The sequence below is a fragment of the Stegostoma tigrinum genome, chromosome 18, assembly GCF_030684315.1.
Source record: "Stegostoma tigrinum isolate sSteTig4 chromosome 18, sSteTig4.hap1, whole genome shotgun sequence".
NCBI lineage: Eukaryota > Metazoa > Chordata > Chondrichthyes > Orectolobiformes > Stegostomatidae > Stegostoma > Stegostoma tigrinum.
In genome coordinates this window covers 22642876-22668613 of record NC_081371.1, presented here as the reverse complement: position 1 = coordinate 22668613, position 25738 = coordinate 22642876, and the positions used below count along the sequence as shown (strand labels likewise).

Below are 25738 nucleotides of genomic sequence, written 5' to 3'. Positions count from 1 at the left end.
GACTGGCAAGAGGCAGAAAGTAGTGATAAAGAGGCCTTTTCCAAGATTGTAGCCGGTGACTAATGGAGTTCCACAGGGGTGAGTATTGGGACCACAACTATTTACGTCATACATTTACAATCTGGTTAAAGGAACCAACAGTATTGTTGATTACAAAGTGTGGAGCTAGATGAACACAGCAGGCCAAGCAGCATCTCAGGAGCACAAAAGCTGACGTTTCAGGCCTAGACCCTCCATCAGTATTGTTGCTAAGTTTACAAATAACACAAAAATAGGTAGAGGGACAGGCAATATTTAGGAGGAAGGAAGGCTGCAGAAGGGCTTGACATATTACGTGAGCAGGCAAAGAAGTGGCAGGTGGAATATACTGTGGGAAAATGTGAGGTACTTTGGTAGGGAGAATAGATCTTAGACTACTTTCTAAATAGAGGAAGACTTTGGAAATCTGATGCACAGAGAGACTTCAGAGTCCTAGTTCAGGTTTCTCTAACATGCAGGTTCAGATGGCAGCTAGGAAGGAAAATACATTAGCATTAAGAGAATGGATGTACTTCTCAGGCTGTATAAGGCTCTGATCAGGCCACACTTGGTATATAATGAGCAATTTAAGACCCAATGTCAAAGGGAGAATGTGCTGCCTTGGAGGGGGACCAGAGACGTTTACAAGGATGACCCTGGGGGATGAAAGGATTTTCATATGTGGAACAGTTCAGGACTCTGCAACTGTACACCATGGAGTTTAGAAGAATAAGAGGGGAATCTCACAGAATAGTCAGGGACCTAGAATGGACTTGAAGGTGATATAAGCGAGTTTTGAGAAGATTTGTAGCTCAGGTTGAGGTTCTGGATGAAAGTTTGCTCATTGAGCTGGAAGGTTCATTTTGCAGACACTTCGTCACCATTCTAGGTAACATCATCAGTGAGCCTCCGGTGAAGCACTGGTGTTATGTCCCGCTTTCTATTTAGGTGTTTAGGTTTCCTTGGGTTGGTGATGTCATTTCCTGTTCTTTTTCTCAGGAGGGTGGTAGATGGGCTCCAAATCAATGTGTTTGTTGATGGAGTTCCAGTTGGAATGCCATGCTTCTAGGAATTCTCGTTCATGTCTGTGTTTGGCTTGTCCTAGGATGGATGTGTTGTCCCAATCAAAGTGGTGTCCTTCCTCATCTGTATATAAGGGTACTAGTGATAGTGGGTCATGTCTTTTTGTGGCTAGTTGATGTTCATGTATCCTGGTGGCTAGCTTTCTGCCTGTTTGTCCAATGTAGTGTTTGTCACAGTTCTTGCAAGGTATTTTGTAAATGACGTTCGTTTGGCTTGTTGTCTGTATAGGGTCTTTTAAGTTCATTAGCTGCTGTTTTAGTGTGTTGGTGGGTTTGTGGGCTTGTGGGCTACCATGATACCAAGAGGTCCGAGTAGTCTGGCAGTCATTTCCGAGATGTCTTTGACGTGGGGGAGAGTGGTTATGGTTTCTGGGCACGTTTTGTCTGTTTGTTTGGGTTTGTTGCTGAGAAATCGGCGGACTATGTTCATTGGGTACCCGTTCTTTTTGAATATGCTGTATAGGTAATTTTCTTTAGCTCTTCGTAGTTCCTCTGTGCTGCAGTCTGTGGTGGCTCATTGAAATAATGTTCTAATGCGGCTTCGTTTGTTGGTGTTGGGATGGTTGCTTCTGCAGTTCAGAATTTGGTCCGTATGTGTTGTTATGGGACATAATACCAGTGCTTCATTGGAGGCTCACTGATGATGTTACCTAGAATGGTGACGAAACGTCAGACGAACCTTCCAGCTCAGCGAGCAAATTTACATCCAGAACCTCAACCTGAGCTACAAATCTTCTCAAAACTCACTAACATCACCTTCAAGTCCATTCTAGGCCCCTGACTATTCTGTAAGATTCAATGAGATTCCCCTCCTTGAAGGTGATATTTCTGCTACTAGGAGAGACTAGGACTGAAGGCACACCCACAGAGTGAAGAGATGACCCTTTACAACTGAGATGAAGTGAAATTTCTTCAGCAAAAGGGTGGTGGAATAAATGAACTAAATGGTACAAAGCTGCCAAGGGCAAATCATTGATTGTATTTAAGACAGAGATAGATAGGTTCTTAATTAGTAAGGGGATCTGGGGTTGGGGTTGGGGTGGTGGGGCGGGGAGAAGGTATGAGAATGGGGTTTAGAAACATAAAATCAGCCATGATTGAATGGTGGAGCAGACTCAAATGGGCGAAATGGCCTCAGTCTGCTCCTGCATCTTATGGTTTGTGGAGAAATAAGCATTTAATTTTCTGTCTGAGCATCGGTTCTGTCATGAATAATGAGTTCCTTCAAACGGGCAAAAGCATTAATCACCATGGTAACCTATGTGTGAAATGCATGCAGTGTCCAACTATCTAGGTATAAATGTTCTTCAAAGGCAATCTTGACAATATTATTTATCATTACAACTTGAAGACAATCATCTCTATGAAAGCAGATATAATGACTGGTGACCTTATGTCTTACCTGTGAAGTATAATTCATAAACAATTCAAGGTCTCATAAGCTGCAGGAGGGCATGGACTGATCGCCTCATTTTGAACTTTAAAAAAGTATTCGCTAACATGCAGTTGCTGCTCTAGGGTGATGTGGCAAACTATCAGTAATCATATAGCATCTACCTAACTTGCTTGGTATCACTTGTGCTACATTCATTCATTGAAATTAGGTCCCACATTAAAGTTCAATGCAGAGGCATTCCATGGCTCACTGTACATAGTAATTTGAATGTTGACTGCTCACAAATAAAGACATGTTTCTTGAACATCCACACAGGTTCATTGAAAGCATGGCCAATAGGTCCAGCCATAGGAGGGATTTTGCTACTGATTCTGGTATAAGAAAATGGAGAAAGAACAGTTGGGCCAGGAAGCCTAGGACTACCAGCAACTATCAAAGACCTCCACATGAAGCAGTCACTGCAAAAGACCCCCTCAGAATGCAAAGGAGGTTCAAGAGACCCAGAATCCTCGATGAAATCCCCCCTACATAAACAAAGAAGTGTTGTTGCAGACTGAAGAATCCCACAACATGATCACAGAACAATGCCAACTGCTGGAGCAGGACCTTTGACCTGAAAGAATGGGTGGCCATCCTATTACAGCAGCGCTCAAGGTGATAGCTACACAAAATTTCAATCCAACTAGCTGCTCCCAATGGAGCTTAAAATTATTTGTTGAGATTGGAAAATAAAACAAAGATTCATAATGTGATGCCATTGCCCAACCTTACCACAGATCATAGAAGATCGTAGATGATCATAGAATCCCTACAGTGTGGAAACAGGACCTTTGGCCCAACAAGTCCACACCAACCCTGAGTATCCCACCCATTTCCATCCCCTGCAACCCACTTAATCAACACATTAGCGAGCACTGGGTAATTTAGCATGGCTAATCCACCTAGCGTACATATCTTTGGACTGTGGGAGGAAACCGGAGTACCCGGAGGAAACCCACACAGACATAAGGCGAATGTGCAAACTCCACATAGATGGTTGCCCAAGGGTGGAATCGAACCATGGTTCCTGGCACTGTCAGGCAGCAGTACTATCTACCGAGCTACCATGCCAAACTCTCCAAGGTTCAACATAGTCAAGCCTTTGAAATTGCTTAAACAGATAGAATATCTGCACAATTTTGTTTTAATGGCTCAGCAAACAGATTTTCAATCAAAGAAACCAGGCACTTATTCAGTTATTTCATAGGGTCAAGAGTTGCTTGGACTTTAAATCACTGTAAAAATGACAGCATGAGGGCCAGCTGACATGTTAATATCAACTTCTCAATACTGTTGAATATAGAAGAGGGCTTTTTCCTCCTCGATAAAGTATACTATTGCATCTTAACACTTTCACAATGAGAAATGCTCTCAATTAATTTTTAAGGATACAGCACTATGCACAATATCTGCATTTAAAAATGTGTTTATCTCACAGCGTCTATTTATGACATGAGAGGCTGGCAAATTCTTTTGAAAGTATCCTTCCAAAATGCTCTTAACTTCACAACAGGATTTCTCCAAGGTTCATGACCATTAGACCATAAGACACAGGAGTGGAAGTAAGGCCATTCGGCCCATCGAGTCAAATCCGCCATTTTTGGGCCCCACACCTCAGGAAGGACATACTGGCACTGGAGTGTGTCCAGCAGAGATTCACACAGATGATCCCTAGAATGGTAGGTTTGACGTACCATGAATGGCTAAGGATCCTGGGATTTTATTCATTAGAGTTTAGAAGGTTGAGGGGAGATCTAATAGAAACTTACAAGATAACGTATGGCTTAGAAAGGGTGGACGCTGGGAAGTTGTTTCCATTAGGCGGGCAGTCTAGGACCCGTGGACACAGCCTTTGAATTAGAGGGGGTAAATTTAAAAGGAAAATAAGGAGACATTTCTTCAGCCAGAGAGTGGCAGGCATGTGGAATTCATTGCCACGGAGTGCAGTGGAGGCCAGGGTGTTAGATGCCTTCAAGGCAGAGATCGATAAATTCTTGATCTCACAAGGAATCAAGGGCTACGGGGAGAGTGCAGGGAAGTAAAGTTGAAATGCCCAGCCATGATTTATATGGCAGAGTGAACTCGATAGGCCGAAAGGCCTTACTTCCACTCCTGTGTCTTATGGTCTTATTTAATCATGGCTGACGGGCATTTCAACTCCACTTCCCTGCACTCTCCCCATAGCCCTTGATTTCTTGAGATCAAAAATTTATCAATCTCTAACATGCTCTGAAACATGCTTCATAACAAAATGGGGCAGCAGTGACTCCGTGGTTAGCACTGCCAGAGATCCAGGTTCATAACACAAATTTGGGCGACTGTGCAAACTTCACACAAACATTGTCTCCATGTGTTTCATTCAGGTGCTCTGGGGTCCTCCCACAGTGCAAAGACATGCAGGTTAAGTAAATTGGACATGCTAGATTGCCCATTATGTCTCAGGATGTGCAGGCTAGGTGAATGAGCCATAGGAAGTGCAGGGTTAGAGATAGGATAGAGGGGTGGGTCTGTTTAGGGTGCTTTATGGAGGGATGGTATAGACTCAACTGGCCAAATGGCCTGCGTTCATAGCGTAGGGATTCTATGACTCTATGATCAAAATAAACCCGATTCCACGCAATCACAAGGATGTCTAAAATGTTCATCCCCACAATGGATTAGGCAAGAGTAGTATCACTGTGTGTGGGCTCACTACCCCGATCCCATGCCATTAAAGTCCCACATGAAGGGGTTTGGGTCAGGAATTTTGGAATGAAGTCCCACCCTAGGCATTTCAAAACGGATAGAGGAAGGAAAAATCTAGCCTACATATCAGCAGTGTGAATGTGGGATTGATAGCTGTAACAGAGCCATCAGATACAAAAATAGCAGAGAATAATTGAAAGTTCAGTTAACATTTTATGGGACATTTACACTTGGGCAATTTATTAAAGTTGTCAAATTTCCAATATGTACTTCAAACAGAAAAATGGGCAAATTGACAAATCTTCCAGTTTCAGTGATAGAATTCTAAGTTTACCATAAGGTTGGACCAGAAACTTGAACACTTAGGAGAAACAACTATGCTAGTAGTTATGGGGAAGGAATGCTATAAATTGTATCGATATGAGAGTTTGCAAGCCTTAAATAACCATTTTAAATTCTCTACCAATGTTATTTATGAATGGTATATGCTTAACGTCAGAGCTCAGAAAGAGGGAAAAGGTTGGACAGTACGTAACTGTACTGAGATACCTAGTTGAATCTTGTAAGTTTAGGCAATTGAAGGATGACCTTAACAGAGATGGGAGCATCTCTGATACAAAAGATTCTTTTGTGAAAGCACGTATTTTAAGGGAAAAGAAGCATTCCTGAAGAAAGCTAATGACAAGTGCAGAAGTTCTGAAATGGTCAATCATCAGCTGAAGAGATAAAAACTTTGCAAACAATACCATTGTACCCAGCATTGTCACTGATTAAAAGAGCAAGGCCCATGATTGAGAACTAGTGAGGCTTTTAGACAGAACTACTCAGGTGACCCTGAAGCTAAATAAAAAGAAAGGTTCAAGAGTTGCAAAATCTACCATTGTGACCACATATCTATTTGCAAATGGAAAAGCCTTTCCTTCACAGCAGTTGATGAGGCAGATCAGATTTTACTAAATGCATGAGCAACTGCATGGTCATCAGTCCCAGAGGTCCACCATTTTCCAATAGCAACAAACAAAACAAACAACGAACAACAAAAAGAGCAAACAACAAACTTGAGACAGAAACGGCCTCCTGCGCTTGAAGCAGTAGCAAGTGGTTGGGAAAGTAAATGACAGTAGTGAGCGAGTAGTCAGATGAACCACAGTCACCTATTGGGGTCAGGAAGCCTTGAACTGGGAACACTTTAACCAAAGCTAGGGCCAGGAAGGGGCTAACTTTTGTCAAGGCTGGGGGGTGCAGAACTGGAACTGGGAGATTGCTGCCCCCTTATGGAAGCCAAAGTGGTACCTTTTCCTGGGCTCAGTGGGGGGATGGTGGTAGGTATTGCAGGAGCTGTTCTGTTAGGGTTGGTGGGGTATTTGCATTAGAGATTGACTAGGAGTGACAAAAAGGAGGTTGCTACAGAGGAATCAGGAAAAGGATGCTGCTAGAAGTGTCAGAATGGGGTGAAGAGAAGGCACCTGCAAAAGGGTATGGAGGAAGAGAAAGAAGTAGCGAGGGGGGGTGTTGGACTAGATGAAGGCTGCTGCAAGAGGGATTGGGAGAGAGAAATTAAGTCTGCAAAGGGATATGGTGAGTGAAGATGTCTGCAAACCAGGTAATGGAGAGAACAGGACTCGGGGGGTGGGGGTGGGGGGGCGCTGGGAAGTCAGGAAAGTTGAAAGGAGTTGTGGGGAAGAGACGAGGAGGCTGCAAAAGGAAGTCATGCTGGCTACAAGATGTAGGCTAGTTAGATGACCACAAGGTTGGAAAAAGAAAGAAATTGAGGCTGCGATGAGGGAGGGAACACAGAAGGTGGTTGCAAGTTTAGGGGTGGTGGAGAGGAAGAAAAAGGTTTTGACCTGTCAACAAAAGGAACATTCAGTTAATTAGGAGCCAGGAAAACTTGGATAATGACTCACTTGCAACTGAATGTGATATCTCTGGTTTAAGCTTATGTTCAAGAGTTACTGCCTGGGCAAAATGCAATGAACGTAATGAATATTGTAAAAAATTGTTAAATCTGAGACTAAGATCAGACAAACAGCAAAAATAGCAGCAACTGTCTGGTTAATAACAACTTAATGCATATGTGCTAGAAACATATGAGCTCGACCTTAACAGTCTGGAGAGTCTGTTTAGGATGATGACTCTTTACGTGTAGAAGTATGTTCATTAATTTGGAAAGAATATGCCTTTGCTAACTCATGCCTGTTTTCCTGTGCCAATAAAAATACTGTCATGTTTAGGAAATGAATCCTTTCCTTGTGTTGTAATTTTTAGTTGAAGAAGGGAACGTGATTATTGAATTGAATTATTTTCAATAATTTGGCTACATTGTGACTCAGAACTCAATGTGCCAACATAAATAACTAGATAAAGTTACTATATGCATGCATTACCTAATAGAGGAGTAAATGAGAAAAAGAAAGGACTTCCTGGAATTCAAAAAAAGAGCCGTTGAAAATTAAATCACCCCCAAAGAAAATCTTGATTAAAAAAATACACACTGTTGCCAGTATCTACGAAGTTTTGCTCTCCTATTGTTTTCTCCATACTGGGCTTTTAGCATGGTTAGTTTCAATTTAAATTGACAAACTATTTACTGCTTAGTAAAAATGTGTACTTTTTGTGATACCAAAACCAACATGTGTGGACAGAAATAGTATGGTAGGCAAACTAGCTAGTACTAATTTACCGGAAGGTTTTCATTCCATTTTTAAACTTGGAGGTGAAACCGGGCATCATGAGAGAATGTTATATCATTGCTGGTTCAAGAAATTCAGATTTGTACATGGGATTGTTGTTGCACTGTTTTCTTGTGAGCTTCATGCTTTCTGGATATTGCATCGGGCCAGTTTCAAAGGAGTAGAATCAGTTGCATAATGTGAGCAACCAAATTGTGTATAAAATTGTTTGACAAAACCATTCCCAAATGATGATGACAGATTGTCAGTTCTAGGAACCTGAAAGATGTGAAGGGTGGGTAAATATTAAGTGTTGGAAATGCGGTCTATTGCATCATCTGTGAAGCTGTCCTGTGTTCTAAGACTGCTGCAGGTGCAAAAGAACAGTGGGCTTGCCTAGGCAAGAAATCTCGTAGAAAAGATGCAGAGTATACAGCAGGACACAACCAAAAGAAAAACATCTGTAGCATGCTGACCATAACTGCAGACAGTACACCAGAGTCCCAAATAAACACTGGCACATACATCAAGTCAGCATCAAGACAGGGCCAAGGTTCAGAGTGGAAGAAGTGTGTATAAGTCGTCAAACAGTTAGAAGCTTTTGCCTCTGCTAACATCATGTGGCAGAAAACAATCACTAAACACATACTCAAATTAAAAATGGGAACCACAGCAAGCAACCTGTTAGAATCCTATACCTGAACAATATGCATGTGGTCATTGGAAGCTCAGGAAATCACCTATAACAAAACTGACTGCATGAAATGGATCACCCATCCCTTGCATTTATACATCGATGATATATAGCTATGGCAATTCTGCATGGAAATCACTTGGAATACCAAGTATTTAACTTGAAGATAAACAGACCAGCAATTGCAATGCCACGAGAACAAACAGAAATCAACACTATACCTATTGATGAAATTATCAAGATATCAATTGCAGTAGAACTGGTCAAGAATACATGCGTTGAATCAGATCATAACTTACAATGAATATACCCAGTCAGATTCAATACTATAGGTAAGTTAAAAGGTGACACTTAGGTATGCACCAAAGAGAAGATGCAATCAACTCCCAGAAAGTAGGAGACTGACATAGAAGCAAGGTTTAAGACAGAGCTGAATGATATGGAAATTAATGGTTTGTCCCAAGAGTATAAAAGTACACAAGCTATTGCAGTTGTTTTGTATGTGCTAAAGAAAGATGACAAAATTGGAGTATATTTGGACCCCAAACATCAAACTCTTTCTCTGCAAAAGGTGTTAATGATATATTGACTGTGATATTGTGGTAATGGGCAAAACCAAAATCTACTCTCTGATGGGGGCAGCTTGTCATATGGGAGTCAACTTGAAAAGCAAGAAGTGCCAGATGAACAAAAGTCAAATGAAAGCTTGTAGCTCTATTAATTTGGTAATGGGCTCTATCCAAACCCCGGGGATGTCAAAGAAATACAACACATGTCTACTCCTCAAGACAAAGATGACTTGCAGAGATATTTCGGGTTTAAATTTGCTGAAGCACAAAAGAATGGGCAGGGTGGGATCTTTGAAAACCTACAAATTTTAACAGGAGTAGATAAGATAGTTACAGGAAGAGGCAGTCACAGCCTAAGGAACTTCAACATTTGCTTCAAATCCAATCATAAAGTAGTTAGCTTAGAGATTCATTGAGCCAATTAGCAAATATGAACAAGAATGCATAAACTCCAGCAGACTTACAACTAGACAGAACAGACAAGCTGAAAATGTGGGATAGTTGCTTTGAAAACATTTGGTCAGTGCAACTGCAATCAACCGGAGGAAAAGATATACAGTTAATAATCCCCAGCTGATGTCCAAAAGGAAGAGAACTAGGCACACCAGGGTCATCAGCTACTACAACAATACAAAGAACCTCTACATCCTCACAAAATTCTGTCAGAACCTTGGTCCAAAACGGCAACAGACATTTACCATACATTGTGAAGGTTATTTCTGGTCACCGCCTATTGTTCCAATTTTCTAATTTTCGTTAAAGGATAGTTAAAGGACACAGAGAATGGCCATGACAGCGATGATGAGTACAATGCTCAGTCCATTTGATACACCTGCAATCATATCTGACAATGACACTATATAGGCAGACCTTTTAGGGACAAGTGTGTCCAACAGAATGTAAACTAAGTGGCAGCTGCATCAAATTATCCTAGGTAATGCTGAGATAGATAATAGATTGCCAAGCGATTTGTGCATTCAGTTAAAACTCATCATGAAGTGCAGGGCCACAAAACAAGATCTTCATATTGCCATATTACACCAAAGAGCAACACCAATCCATATACACTAACCATCAGTGACAGAGACCGTTTTGAAGGGAGGTTAGGACAAACCCGCTGTGCCATTATTTGTACAAGTCACAAAAATATTAAGCAAACTTCTCAAAAAGGAGGGAGAAATGCTACAAAACTGACTTGCAGCTTCACAATGACCCATTCTGCATGTAGGACAGGTGGTCAGGGTCGTAAATGAGGGAATCTGTTTAGCTGCAGGAGTATTCTAAATGTACAGTGAGTCTAAATCCTTCAGTCATAGCATCCAACGGAGCAACTTTGAGGAGAAACAGAAAACAACTACACGTGGAACATACACAAAGATATACCTTAATAATGAAAGTGTGGAATAACATTGAACAACAACCAGTATTATTAAAAAGATGCAAGAGACAGATACATATACACGTTCAGAACAGCCAATTATAATATCTTAATCCCCAAAAGGTTAAACCACCATTATTTCTGGAAGGATTGTCAAACAACTTCTACATAATACAAATTCTTAGACCCGTAAATTCCACAATTCTTGTTTCTGTGCAAATAGCTTTAGAATTACTAATTTATAATGGGATTCTGTGAAACACTTGCTGCACATAATTTAATTAAAAGGCATTAGAGTGGGCAAGTCTCCAGGTCCGGATTGGATGTATCCCAGGTTACTGAGGGAAGCGAGAGGGTAAATTGCTGGGGCCTTAACAGATATCTTTGCAGCATCCTTGAGCATGGGTGAGTTCCTGGAGGGCTGTAGAACTGCTAATGTTGTCCCTTGTTTAAGAAGGGTAGCGACCTCTAGTAATTGAGCTCTCCCGCCACCCCCACCCCCGGCCAAGAGTGCAGACTCAATTACTAGGGGTTGCAATTTCAAGGTGAGAGGGGAAAAATTTAAGGGAAATATGCGTGGAAAGTTCTTTATGCAAAGGGTGTGGGTGCCTGGAACACGTTGCCAGTGGAGGTGGTAGAGGCAGACACGATAGCGTCATTTAAGTTGCATCTAGACAGATACAGGAATGGGCAGGGAGCAGAGGGATACAGATCCTTGAAAAATAGGCAACAGGTTTAGATAGAGGATCTGGATCGACGCAGGCTTGTAGGGCCGAAGGACCTGTTCTTGTGCTGTAATTTTCTGTGTTCTAAACTTGGATAAGAGGATGTCATAATACTGTTTTAAAAGCAGAGTATGCTGCTTAGCCAAGGACCAAGATGATATCATATTACCAACAATCAAGAAGAGTCCAAAATGGCAGAAAGGTAGACTAGGGATGGATACATCAGTTGCTCTTTAACTGCAAGTTGTCAGCTTGTCTTTTAAGTGAATCTATTAGAGATTTTCAAATAAACTCAATCTATGCTCCTTACTAGTCCAGTTTTAGAATTGTATTTGTGTTAGGGAATGCAAACAAGAGTACAACACCACTTAAGTCAACAGCTGTGATTCATGTAAACAACGTCTGTAGATGGCTTCAAGAGTATGCACGAACACAAAGACAGAACGTAATTGGTAAGCAATGGAAAGCAACTGCCAATCTAAGACAGTATGACAGGAACTGTGTGTTTAGAAAAAGTACATTTAAAAACCCCGAGGTTTTAATATAAACATTCCGAGGCTGCTCGTCTCCCATCTCCCAGGCCTTGTTTCCAATACAGGTCACTCGCACTGACCTGGTGCAGGTTAATTACACCCCCCAACACCCCACACTCCACACCCACTGAAGACCTTTATTCCTCTCCCACCAGGCCAGCTGCACATATGCCAACTGTCACGGCCAGTTGACGTCATGGGCCATGTCTACACATGCACTGATATTTTAGAATTACAGGTAAATCCTTTGTAATGCAATACCTTACTTGGTGTGCATGTCCTTCACCTATAGGGAAACAAGATTTTCATCACCCACAACCCATATCTAAGAATAAATAATTTAATGCTACCATGATTATAAAGTTTGAAAGACCATTATTGTCTATGCCACTCAGCATGGCACTAAGATGATGTCAAAGTAGGCATGGCACAGTAAATCTTCTCATTCAGCATGGTAATCTATCCACAGAAGAGATTAGCAGTTCATTGTGTCAAAATAGGAAAGTAGAAATCAAGAGTATGAAACTATCACTTTCATTTATTGGCAAGAGAAGCAGGACTGACTCCAAGTGGCAAAATAAATAATTAATTATAAAGAAAGTCTTAAAAAGTATGGATTTGGTGCACTTCTATCATTACTCTAAACTAGGCAAGGAGGATAGGACCAGTAGACATAAATAGAAATGGGTAAAAAAAACAAATTTTAGAAGTGATTTCAATGAATTTCTTTGCTCAAAAAGGGACAGAAATTGGTATTTTTAACCAAGCAAATAGAGAAAGCATTTGCATTTTTTTTTTAAAAAGTGAAGTTAACTAAGCTGGAAGGCAATTTTAATTGTACAGTAGGAACAACACAGCTATGCAGATATTATGACCGTAAGAAATTAGAACAGGAAGAGAGCAGGGCCAAAGGGCCGGTCATTCAATAGGATTATGGCTCATCTGTCATTCCTCATGTCTACTTTCTTGCATTTTCTCCATCATCCGAGATTCCCTTACTGATCAAGGACTTATCTACCTCAGCCTCAGATAAATACACAAAAGGATTCTCTGTAGCAATGTTTACAATAAACTCATAACCCTTGAGAGAAGAAATTCTTCCTCATCTTAGGCTTAAATTGCCACCCCTTTCTTCTGAGACTATGCCCTCTGGTCCCAGACTGTCCCATGAGATGAAACATCATCTCATTTACCCTGTCAAGCCCTTAGGAATCTCAAATGTTTCAATGAAATCACCTTTCATTCTTCCAAATGCCAATGAGTAGAGTCCCAATCTATTTATGGACCAGACCAAACCCCCTCAAACTATTCAGAAGATAGTCTAGACCCTAACTAACTTTTTCTTATTTTCAAGATAAATATAAGCTGTTGCATTCCAGATGCCATTCAATTGGTCACTATAGTTAAAAGACAAGAGAAAGGAATTGGAATAACTTAACAGAACAGCCAATATAATTACTATCAATAATAAACTGTTGCAACATAGCAACATCCCAAAACCACTCCCTTGGCAAAAGGTAAATTCAGAAAACACGGTCTCACATGTAGTTCTCCAATCCAGGAGGAAAGGACATCAAAAGACAATTCTCAAAGAAAGAGAGAACTCCAGTTTTCAGCAATAACAAAAAGATGTGACAGCTTTTCACAACCTAAGCAGCTTCTGCTGAAAGCTAAATGCAAGACCCTAGTTCTGTGGCAGCTTGACCAAACCCTTTCAAGCTGCTTCTATTGTGTCAACTTTAAAAAAAGCCCAAGGCCTCACAAGCTGTTTACTTCAGCAGTTCTGGTAGGCTGCTTTATAACTCTGCCTTAAAACTTCTCTTCAAAAGAAACCAGGACAAAACACACAGCTTAAAGCCACAGCTTTGTCACATTGTCTTATTCATAAGGCAATCCCTCCATAACAGGAATTATCCTAGTAAACTGCCTCCAACAAAACAATAGCAATCCTTAAAATAAGGGGGCTGAAACTACTGATTGTACTCCAGGCATAGTCTCATCAAAACTTTGTAGACTTGCAGTAGAACTTCCCTACTCTTATATTCCAAACTCCTTGCAATAAGTGCCAACATTCCATTGGCCTTCTTGCATATGTACTGCACCTGTGCTGCTCATTCCCACCTGTCAGCATTTTAACAGCCACTTTAGTCACGAAGTAGAAAGAGGCAAGCATGAATACACACAACATATAGCAATGAATCAGACCCCAATATGCTCTTGACACCAAATTGCTGAGATGCCACACAGCATTGGAAACCCCAAAGTAAAACCCAGCTGGACTGATTTAAAAGAATAAAAAACTAAAAGAGCTGTGGATGCTGTAAATCAGGAACAAAAACAAAGTTGCTAGAAAAGCTCAGCAGGTCTGGCACCATCTGTGACAGCTTTTCCAGCAACTTGGTTTAAAAGAATGACTGAAAACCATCTCTATGGGTAATCAAATTGTAGGGAACTATTTCTATGCTTTTTTATGAATTTGAGAGATCTTTCACTTTGTTTTTGATTTTATTCTTTATTTTCCCAGAGTAATCTCTTTTAGCTTATCATGCATACCATTCCTGCTTCCATATGTAGATTTTTCATCCACAGATGCAGGCAAATATGAATCATCTTCCAGGGTATCAGTGTGCTAGCACAACACCACCCCTGAACTACATTCCCAGGTGCAACATCAGGCCAGAAGGGCTTCTTGACTAATAGGCAGCCAATTAAGGAACACAACAAGCTAACTTCAATCAATTACCTGAGCCTGACTAGAAATCCCTAGTCAGCTTTTTGAATTCTTATGGCAATAGGAATAATTCATTTGCTTGGAGACAGTTTAGAGTGACAAATGCTCCAGCTAGTCTTTGAAGTGCTTCCTGCCCACTTGGCTACAACTGTAAAAATAGCCTAGGTTGTATTAACCTGTCAGTTGCCCTATGTGGCTTCTTTGTCATTTAAAAGTTTTAAAAGTTTCTGAGAGTGCACTTCAAAGTGGAGGGTCCCTCTCTTTCTTTCTATCTCTAATCTGAAACAACAGACTTCTGCTCCTCCCCAAGCTGGGGAACCTTCCACAGGCATTTGTAATTCAATGGTACGCACAGCCTTTAGACAACAGTCAGCCAATTTCATGGAAAATCACTGCTGGGTGATTTCACTATGCAATGTCTGTTGGGATTCCCATTTAACGGCAATACCGGGGCCCCAATCCAAAACCCAAAGTGTTATCTGAGATAACATGGAGACGATCTGGATGAACACAGCTGGCCAAGCGGCATCAAAGAAGCAGGAAAGCTAATGTTTTGGGCCTAGACCCTTCTTCAGAAAGGTCCAGGCCCGAAACGTCAGCCTTCCTGCTCTTCTGATGCTGCTTGGCCTGCTGTGTTCATCCAGCTCTACACCTTGTTATCTCAGATTCTCCAGTACCTGCAGTTCCTACTATCTCCAAATTGTTATCCTTTGTTTTGAAGAGAGGAGCAAAAAAAAAATTCACACAATCTAAGAGGATTTCTTCAGCATCTCTGTATTGTGTAACATGTAGAACAGCATGTCAGTCTAGACAGGACTACATTTGTAGAAAACAAGTGACTGGTTGATGAGAAGAATTTTGGTGAAGGTGAGGAGCTTTGAAGCCAGTGATACCTGGTGTCAGTTGCGAGATTAATGCTTCTCGAACTTCCTACATTGACAGTGCAAGTTATCACCATTGTTTTAAAGAGAACAGGAGTAGGTCATGCAGCCCTATGTCTGTCCCACCGTGCAATCGAAGCCATCTATCTACTTCTAATACTTCTGCTTTGATACGCTTAGCTAAGAAATACTTATCAGTTTCAGATTCAGATTTCACTGGATCTGGAATTCAATATCAGTTGCAAAAGAGCCTATGTTTGCAGCGTACTCCGTATGAAAATATGCTTCCTTATGATCCTACATAAAAGAATATTGAATCCACTCAATTATTTATATATATTATATAATAATAATTTGGGATATGATGCTGCTTTAAATAAAACTACAAAAAACCTGCTGAATGTAGAAAGTTTAATTATAAATATAAAGCACCTTGAAGTGATTTCTTGCCTATGAAACAACTTTCACTGCCTTTCTGAAAACAATGTTTCTTGACCTGGTTAGTCCGACAAAGTGCTCTGCTCATGACTTGCATGACTGATGTAAGGTGATTTATTCTGTCGATTTCTTTGTGGTTTTTCAGAGCCTTGAGGGACCTCATTTCTGTGTGAGGGCCTAGATATATACTGTAGTACTTTAGCTGCTGCCTGGTCAATCTTATCCAACTGGCTTTAAGGCAGTTGTTTTTTGAAAGGATAGCAAGTGATTAAATGCGATAATACACTGATTGAGGGAACATGTGCTACTTCTGTTATGTCATTACACACCATCTTAGGGGTGCAGTGTAATAATTCTCACTAATCTGCAAGAGAACTGTAAAAGCTTGGTGAAGGCTTGGAAACCCCCATCTATTTACTCTCTTCACGGCTAAATACGGCACACACTAGAGTCCAAGTGCTGGATCAAGATATTTAGCTTTTATCACAGTTTCAAAGACTAGTACTACATTTTCCTAGTAGCTACAAAGTGCCTGGAGTGGGCCATATGCCCCAAAATGAACTGCAGAGTACTGCTGCGATACAACATCACACAAGCAGGAAGCAGGTTTCTCCATACTTCCTGCCAAGTTTCAAAAAATTCTTGCATGACCAGCAGTACAACATAAAATTGATTGCCCAATGCAGACAATTTTCTTCTCAAAGTTGGTTCCCTACATCCAACTGTCTTTGCTCCTCAGTTAAGCTGGGAGATGACTTTGCACTCTGGGGGGGCCTTCTCTTGAGAAGCCTCAGTCACTGCTACCTACTTTTGTTCGCTTACATTAAGTGTTTCACCTGAGTAACTTACTACCTAAAGTATGTGATGTGCCAATCTCTTTGCTGGTGCCTAGGAGGGATGTAGCATATGACAAGTTATCCTCAGAAGGACTGTCCTTTTCTGAGGAATTTTCAGAAGGGTCCTCGGTGAATGAAACAAGTGTCAAGAGTTAATTTGGATGGTAACATATGACAAACTTCATAATGCAAGCATCCCTCAATGTCAGCAAAACAAAGGAGCTGGTCATCGACTTCTGGAAGCATGCCCCTATCTGTACTAGTGGTGCTGAGGTGGAAATGGTTGACACTTTCAAGTTCCCACTAGTAAATACCATCAACAATCCATCCTGGTCCATTCATGTCGATGTCACAGTCAAGAAAGCATACCAAAACCTCTACTTCTTCAGAAGACTAAGGAAATTCAGCATGTCCACAATGATTCTTTCCCATTTTTATAAAATAGCCACAGTAAGCATCCTATCCGGGTGCATCATAGCTTAGTTAGCAAGAGCAAAAGAAATTTCACAGATATGTGAATGCAGCCTGGTCCAACATGAAAACCAGCCTTCCTTCATTGGTTTTGCCTACACCTCCCGCTGCATCGGGAAAGCCAGCATAATCAAAGATCCCTCCCACCCTGGTTTTACCCTCTCAGCCCTCTTACATCAGGCAGAAGGTAAAAAATTGAAAACACATACCAACAGATTTAAGAACAGCTTCTTTCCCGCTGTTATCAGACTTATGAACAGACCTCTCATATATTAGAGTTGATCATTCCCTGCACATTCTCTGCAGCTGTAATACTAAGTTCTGTATTTTGTTATATTACACTGGTGTGTTTAATATTAGGTATGATTTGTCTGGATAGCATGCAGAACAATTCTTTTCACTGTATTTCAATACGTAACAAAAGTAAATCAAATCAAATCAAAAAAGAATTTGTCAAACTGGATATATTACTTTTCTGGCACATGAAGAAGTATAAGTAATTGTCTCTTCAGGTAAGCAGCCAGCCTCATAATTTCAAATGCACATTGTACATAGTGCATATGCTTAGATGAAAAAGCAACAGAATGCAAATATGAGGGGGTAGAGAATGGAAATCAAATGGCTAAAGTGTGAATTTACAAAGTAGTCAGAGATGTTCAGAGAAGTTTTTGCATTTGTTGTGTTGTGAAAACAAATTTTGTTACTGATACTGTAAGGGCAGGTTGAAAAAGATAAGGAAGTAATTGAAGTAGCAGACAGGAGAATGTATGAGGACACAATTTACATGGACTTCTAGAAAACATTCAATAAAATTACCCATTAGAAACTGCTAGCCAAAATTCCCAAAACTAAAGCTCACAAAATAGAAGATGAAGTATTGATCTGTTTAGCTGATAGCAAAAAAAGTAGAGATAGCAAGTACATACTCCATTTGGAAGATAATCACTGGTAGTGTTCTACAGTATGTGCTTGGGTCCCATCTACTCTTATTTTTTCAATAACTGAGACAACACAGTAGAAAGCAATCATCCAAGTCTGCAGATGACCCAAATGTGGTAGTATAATAGATTCCATAGAAATTGGAAGACATTCCTTGATTAAGTGAGATGACAAAATTATAACAAATAGATTTTGACATAGATGTGTATGAACATAGAACATAGAACATAGAACAGTACAGCACAGAACAGGCCCTTCAGCCCACGATGTTGTGCCGACCATTGATCCTCATGTATGTACCCTCAAATTTCTGTGACCATATGCATGTCCAGCAGTCTCTTAAATGTCCCCAATGACCTTGCTTCCACAACTGCTGCTGGCAACGCATTCCATGCTCTCACAACTCTCTGTGTAAAGAACCCGCCTCTGACATCCCCTCTATACTTTCCTCCAACCAGCTTAAAACTATGACCCCTCGTGTTAGCCATTTCTGCCCTGGGAAATAGTCTCTGGCTATCAACTCTATCTATGCCTCTCATTATCTTGTATACCTCAATTAGGTCCCCTCTCCTCCTCCTTTTCTCCAATGAAAAAAAGTCCGAGCTCAGTCAACCTCTCGTCATAAGTTAAGCCCTCCAGTCCAGGCAGCATCCTGGTAAACCTCCTCTGAACCCTCTCCAAAGCATCCACATCTTTCCTATCTTTCCTGGGTGACCAGAACTGGATGCAGTATTCCAAGTGTGGTCTAACCAAAGTTTTATAGAACTGCAACAAGATCTCACGACTCTTAAACTCAATCCCCCTGCTAATGAAAGCCAAAACACCATATGCTTTCTTAACAACGCTGTCCACTTGGGTAGCCATTTTAAGGGATCTATGTATCTGCACACTAAGATCCCTCTGTTCCTCCACACTGCCAAGAATCCTATCCTTAATCCTATACTCAGCTTTTAAATTCGACCTTCCAAAATGCATCACCTCGCATTTATAAGGGTATCCATTCTGGAGAAAAGGAACATATCTAAATACTATCAAAAATTTAAAATGCTAGGAATAATGGAGGTGCAAAGAGAATTGGGGATGCCTATATGCACAAATCACCAAAGCATAGCAGGCAATTTTTAAAAAATGCAAAGGCAAATGCATTGTTAAACTTTACAACTAAAGTCCCAGATGAGAGCAACTTTTGGCATGATTTGATTTATTTCTTGTTATGTATCTTGTTACAACATAGAGTGAAAGATGTTGTATAATGCCACCACTTTCAAGCACAATGTTAAAACACAAAAAATACCAAACATGGAACATAAAGACAGGAAAATAAATAAATAAATAAATAAAGTCCTTGTTCAGTGCTCCATCATGGGACATGGGTCTGGTGGCCAGGCACAAGACCCCCATTGCCGCACCACCATCACTGGAATGAAAGTCACCACTCTTGGCACCACATCTCCTTCACTAATATCCTCGTTACTATGAATCCTCGCTGGACCTTGCCATTGCAGATGCCATCGAAACTCACTGGGTCTTACAGTGAACCCAAACTCACTGCCACTATGAGTCTACTTCGGGCTCACAATGCTGATGCAGCTACTGCTGATATCGCGAGGTCTCAAACTGGGCCCAAACTCGCCTCTACCTCCATGAATCTGTGCTGGAAACAGATACTGCTGGGAAGTCAAACTCACTTATGCCATGAGTTAGCACAAGGACCACTCGGCAGTGCAGAAGCTGCCGGTAAACACAACCTTGCCTCTGACACCGCTGCCACGAGTCCATACTGCTTGATCCACTTGCTGATGCCGTCGCCATAACCGAGGTCTTCACCAAGAGTTAAGTAAAATAAAATAGAAGAGGAAAAAACAAAAGAGAGGAAAAAGAGGAAAAAAAGTGGACAGAACAGAAGAGCCCTAAGCTCAGAAGCCCTACTCCACTGTCATCTTAATGGAATTTTATTGGTATCTTCTAATGGTACCACCTTAATGTTTACATATAGCTTTATCATATCTGGAATATTGTGAATAGCTCTGCATATCATACCCCTGGAAAGCAAATAAGGGCAGTTAGATTTGGGTCATACTACTAGCCGTGCCATCAAGACTCACATCCCATGAAAGAGTAAAATGAGCACACTTTAAAAGCATGTGGCACACATTCAGAGGAATGTTGCTAGAGTTTGGAAAGTTAAATTATGAGGAGAGATTGGATAAACTAGGCTTGTATTTCACTGAATATGGAAGGTTAAGAATTATATGATTGAGGTTTTTGGAATTTTCAAAGGAATTGACAGAGTGGAAAGAAATGTTACTGCAGGTGGAGGAAAAGAAAACATTAAAACTCGGAGCCAGGCAATTCAGTAAAAAAACACTTAGCAAAAAGGCCACTTATATAGTTGCTTGATAAATGGGTACTTTTGAATCTGAGCTTAATACAGTCTATGATGCAGGAGAGAAAATGTCGGAGTGCTGGGAAATTGCAAGGACAGTTGCCAGATGACTTTAAGACAGATGGAGAAATAAATATCATACAAACCCATGTTGCTCTCATCAGATTACTAAAATGAAATTTATACAAATCCAGGTTTCAGGATTGATACATGTAAAATTCACTATCAACTGTCACCTCTCTTCAGGCAATAGTGCTTGTAAAAGCCAGTTATCACCTTCCTTGGTCTCTTCATTTACTAGGACATCCAGAGAATGGTTTCACAACTTGGGACAGTCTTGAACATCATTTCTTATTTCCTTAGTTCATATTTAAATCTGCCATGGCTTGAATGTAACCTCTCACTAATAATACATTTATGCTTCAAATAGTTCTCTGGATCCCCAAAGGAAGTGCTACCTGGAAAGTTATCAGGCTGCTCACTTCTGACTTACTTTGTTAGCAGCCTGCCAATCGAATTAAAATAAAGCACTGTGGTTCAAATAAGCTCAGCCCTCAAACGGTTGTATCCAGGTGAGTTTGTTGTTTGTCTCCCCAATCCAAATCTCACTCCCAAATTGGTTCTCCAATGAGCATATTGCTGATATTTGCTTCAGTACACATGCAACATGACAGCAAAGTAGATTATGGATTTCAAGTCTTCTATTACATCTTGTCTCCTATATTTTGTAATTGTACCTTGCCAAAGTACTTACTTGGAACACCAGACACTAGGCGTAATGGTCGTAGTACTCTGAACGCTCTAAGAGCTTTGACATCGAATCCAGCAGCTTTACCTCCGATTGGGTTAATTCCCTCTGCTTTGGTTGCTTGTTCTAAAATAGCACTAAAAAGCCTACAGGAGAAAGAAAGAAAAGCACCGATTACACTTCATCAGAAGCATAGTCACATAAACTGTACAGTCCACTCCGCCAAGATAGTCCATCGGCAGCGAGAAAAAAAGGTGCAATTTGCTGAAATGCTTTCTCATTATTTCAAGACATCCCAACGCACTTACCAATAAAGTATTTTTGAAGTGTGGTCACTGTTGCAATGAAAGAAAAATGTCAGTTGACTTATCAGCAAAGAAATCCCATAATGAGCAATGATATAATGCTCAGATATTTTGTTTGAATGATGTTAGTTGAGTAGAGTTTTTGGCCAAAACATAAAGGTGAACTCGCTTGCTGTCCTTCAAACCAGTGTTTGCTTAATTTTTGTTCAAATAAGGGCAGCTGAAACTCTCGTTGAAGCCTAAAATCTGGCAAATCTAAAAACGCAGCACTTCCTCAGTATTAGAGCATCAGCTGGATTCTGTGATCAAATCTGAGTAATGGGGATTGAATTTTCTGATTCAGAGAGTGAGATGTCACTGTTGAGCCATGGGTGAAATATAAATAAAGCTTATTTTTAAATTAATAATTCAAATCGCCAATGAATAACCATAATTTAATTTTGTTATTGGGGTTTTTAGACAGTGATATTAATGGGACAGCTGAAAAATCAAATATATCTAATATCACTTTTGTACAGCCATGTATGTCTGAAAATCAAATTGGATACGTAGTCATTTCCAGTGACAAATCAAAAAACATATCAAAAATTACAAGAAGTATAATAGTAATTAAGACTTCGGAGAATAGAGATAGTATCAAACAAAATATGGTCAAGCTGGTCAAAAGAATAATGAAGCGGCTACAGATAGATATAATGAACTATTTTGCCTATACTGAGAATCAAAGGAACATTAAATTAAAAGGACACTTGAAGAATTATTCTGAGTAGATTTTAGCAGAACTTGAAGATTAAGGTACACTACTGCACAAACTGACATGCACAAAACTAGGCTCACGGCATCTCAGGTTTCTGGAACGGAAGCTATAGTTTATTGATTCGACTGAATTTTTTGAGGATAATACATGATTGGTGATTGCAGGAAAGCTGATGTGGAATAGGTGATGATGATGGGACTGAAAGTTTCTAGCAGTTCTTGTCTCCTAACACAATCAGCATGTCTGTTTGTTACCATTTTGTTTTCCTAAACAAAAATGTTCCAATCACATAAAAAGGCTGGTGAAAAATTGTGGTCTCTTTATTTGACGGTGAAATTACATACAGAAAGTGTGTGCTGCAATTTAAGTATGATACAATCTACAAATTCAGACTGCCCAGCAAGTCATGGAATTAAAATGTCACCAACCTCAACAGGATATAATTATTAACAGTAGTTTAAGACAGCCCTCTGCTGTCCAAAATCCTCTGCTCATTTTCTCCAGGCATTTTCCCACATTATATTCCAGCTGCACACGTTTTTGTCCACTCACTTAACCTGCCGATATCTTTCTGTAGACTCTCTGGGGAGATACATATTGGACCCATGGGTAAGAATTGTGGCAAAATCATGTGTGAAATCCTGCTAGGCTAAGTGGTGATGTTGGGAGAAATTTGTATTTTTATGTACCTGCCGAGCCTTGAGGACAGTTTCTAGTGGGCAATAGACAGTTGCCAATTAAGGAAGATTACTGCTTGTTAAACACCATATTGACAGCACATCTAACCTCATTTATATGCTGCTGCCTCACTTACCAAACGTGCCAAGAAAACTAGACGCTGAGGATACTTCATTTGGAGGTCAGAGCAAGCACCTGGCAAACTTAGACTCACTGAAGAGTTTCCATGTTACTCAGCATGTGTCCTCATCTGAGGACACTATCCAAGACCACCAGCCAGGTGCACCCCTCATTGACAGATATTTGCATTCAAGATTTTCCAATCCCTCATGATATCTCTCCAATGCATTTGCAGGAAATACAGATCTGTATGGCTGGGGCATGGTAATTCACAAACAAAAACTGCTGCATGGATGGTCTGCATGCATAGACAGGCCCCCAGCTCATAGATTGGACCTGGGTGCATCTCAGGCCTGCTCACTTGCTGCCTTAGCATTTGTTCACTTAATAACTATTGGCAAGCTCACAGCATCCATGCCTTATCTTAAATGTCTGTATGTCAATTGGTGTTTCGGCCAGAGCCTTAAGGCTATCAGTACTGTTATTCTGATGTGCTCTTTTGCAGAGACAGGCTGCTTGTCATATTTATCAGTAGGGATTTGTCTGGGTTGGAATGACATTTTGCGGTACAACAAACCTAGATATCAATTTATCATTACAGCTGTCTGCTCAGCAAACACACTGCATGTTAATTCAATTCAAATCACCATGTTGGAAACAGGGTGAGGCTAGTACCCTAACCAGTCAAGTGGCCTGCTGTCAGTCAGTGGGTCCAGTACCCTCAGTATAGACAGAGTCCTCATATAGTTTAAGGACTTGGTTATAATCAATCACGCGCTTGGGCCCGTCACAGTCAGGAGATACGTGTGATCACAGTCAAGGGAATGAATTATGGTCAGTCCTGTGGGCCATTGCAAGCAGTCAGGGAAATCACTTTTCGGCAGTTGAGGAACTGCAAAGACAATGGTCAAGGGGCAGGGGGGTGGATGCGAGTGTTATCTGTGTGTTGATCATTCAGAAGGGTGTAAGGGAATACCGTAGAAACATTGCCGAAAGTGTGGAGGAATTCCAGGCAGTGGGGAAAGCAATGGAATGTATTGACGTTGGGACAAGAGCAGTGACAGGGGAAACTCAAGGTTTATACAGGTTAGGCAGAACAGTATTGGAGGCATCTTAAGCTGCGGAAGAGAAGCAATGTTCACCAATGAGTGACCAATACCATGTCATTCACAGGTGAACATGGAGGAACAGGGTGGGCATTCTTAGGATGCAAAATCAGAAGAAGGGAGGACATTTAGAAACAAAATTCAAGTAATTGTTTTCTACATATGGGCAAAGGATGAAAATGGGCTGTCAGGATAGTGTAAGGTCAAATAAGATTACCATGCAGGGTTGAAGGAGGTTGACGGGCCTACCTGATAACTAGGAAGAGCGCAGTGCTGACACTGTCCAGTATAATCTGTGTTTTCTAGATGTGAAATACAACTGAAAAATGACTAGGAGTCAGTATCAGTTTAATGGGCAAAAGTGTGGGATTCAAGTCCACTTGGCACTAAGATATTGAATGGTCAAATAACCTGAGGCATGCTTGTGAAAACTCTAGCTACATATAATAACTCACAATTTCTTTGTCCATCATGCATGCAGACTGAATGTACTTCCGGTTCAAAAGTTGGTCAAAGGTAATTTGTAACATGCCATTAGTGCTTGTGATTCTAACTATATTTTAACAATATAGAAGTTGGCAGTATTACTTAAAAAGGGGCAAATGCCAGCCAAAATAGTCCCATCAGTTGTGACAATTCCAAAGGCGCTGTGGGACATGGAGGTCATCACTTCATCAAATGAAAGAATGAAGTAGACTGGGAACAGCAAAACACTGGGGCATTCAAAATGGAATTGGCAACAGTACAGGTACAACATGCTCAACTGAGAATGAGAATTCACAGAGAACACTGGATGTCTAAGAATATTCAGGACTGGATAAGAAGGAAAAGAGAAACTTACAACACGCACGAAGGGAGTAAATCACCAGAAAGCCCTGGTACAGCACAGGAAGTGCAGGGACAAAGCTAAAATAAAGCAATTGGGAGAGCAAAGAGGTGGTATGAGAAAACACTCACAGGTATGATTAGGGAGAATCCCAAGATGTTCAATGAGTATATTAAATGGAATAGGATAACAAGGGAAAGTGTGGGGCCAATTTGGGATCAAGTGGGAAATCTGGGCAAGAGGAAGCAGAGGATGTTGGTAGGGTGTTAAATGAGTCTGCCTTCACTTTGAAGAAGGCTGCAGCTATAGAATTGGGAAGAAATATTGTGAGGTTCTTGAGCAGATTAACGTAAGGAGTGAGGAGGTAGAGGAGATTTTGGCAGGCTTAAAAATGGACTAACCCTCAGGTCCAGATGAGTTGTATCCCAGGTTGTGGGAAAGGGGGAGGAAATTACAGGGACTCTGGCCCAAAATTTTAATTCTTCTCTGGTCAGAGGTGACATAAGACTAGAGGAGAGGTATTATGGTTCTACCTTTGAACATGGATCTTAGAGATAAACCAGTAACTTACAGTCAAATGAGTCTAATAGCAGTAGGGAAACTATTTGAGAAAATTCTAAGGACAGAATTAATCTCTAACTGGACAGGCGAGGTTTGATTGGGGACAGTCAATGTGACTTTGTCAGAGGGAAGTTATGTCTAACAAGTTTGGCTGAATTTTTTGA

At 40.7% G+C, this 25738-nt stretch overlaps 1 protein-coding gene across 15 annotated transcripts in view; it reads right to left on the bottom strand.

Moving 5' to 3' along the window:
* LOC125460699 (voltage-dependent L-type calcium channel subunit alpha-1C-like) overlaps positions 1 to 25738 on the bottom strand; it is an 814036-nt gene that overhangs the window by 486542 nt on the left and 301756 nt on the right. For all 15 annotated transcript variants that reach the window (XM_048548420.2, XM_048548421.2, XM_048548422.2 and 12 more), the window contains exon 5: positions 21228 to 21367. In XM_048548420.2, coding sequence (XP_048404377.1) covers positions 21228 to 21367 — 140 coding nt within the window. The remainder of the gene's footprint in view (positions 1 to 21227; positions 21368 to 25738) is intronic.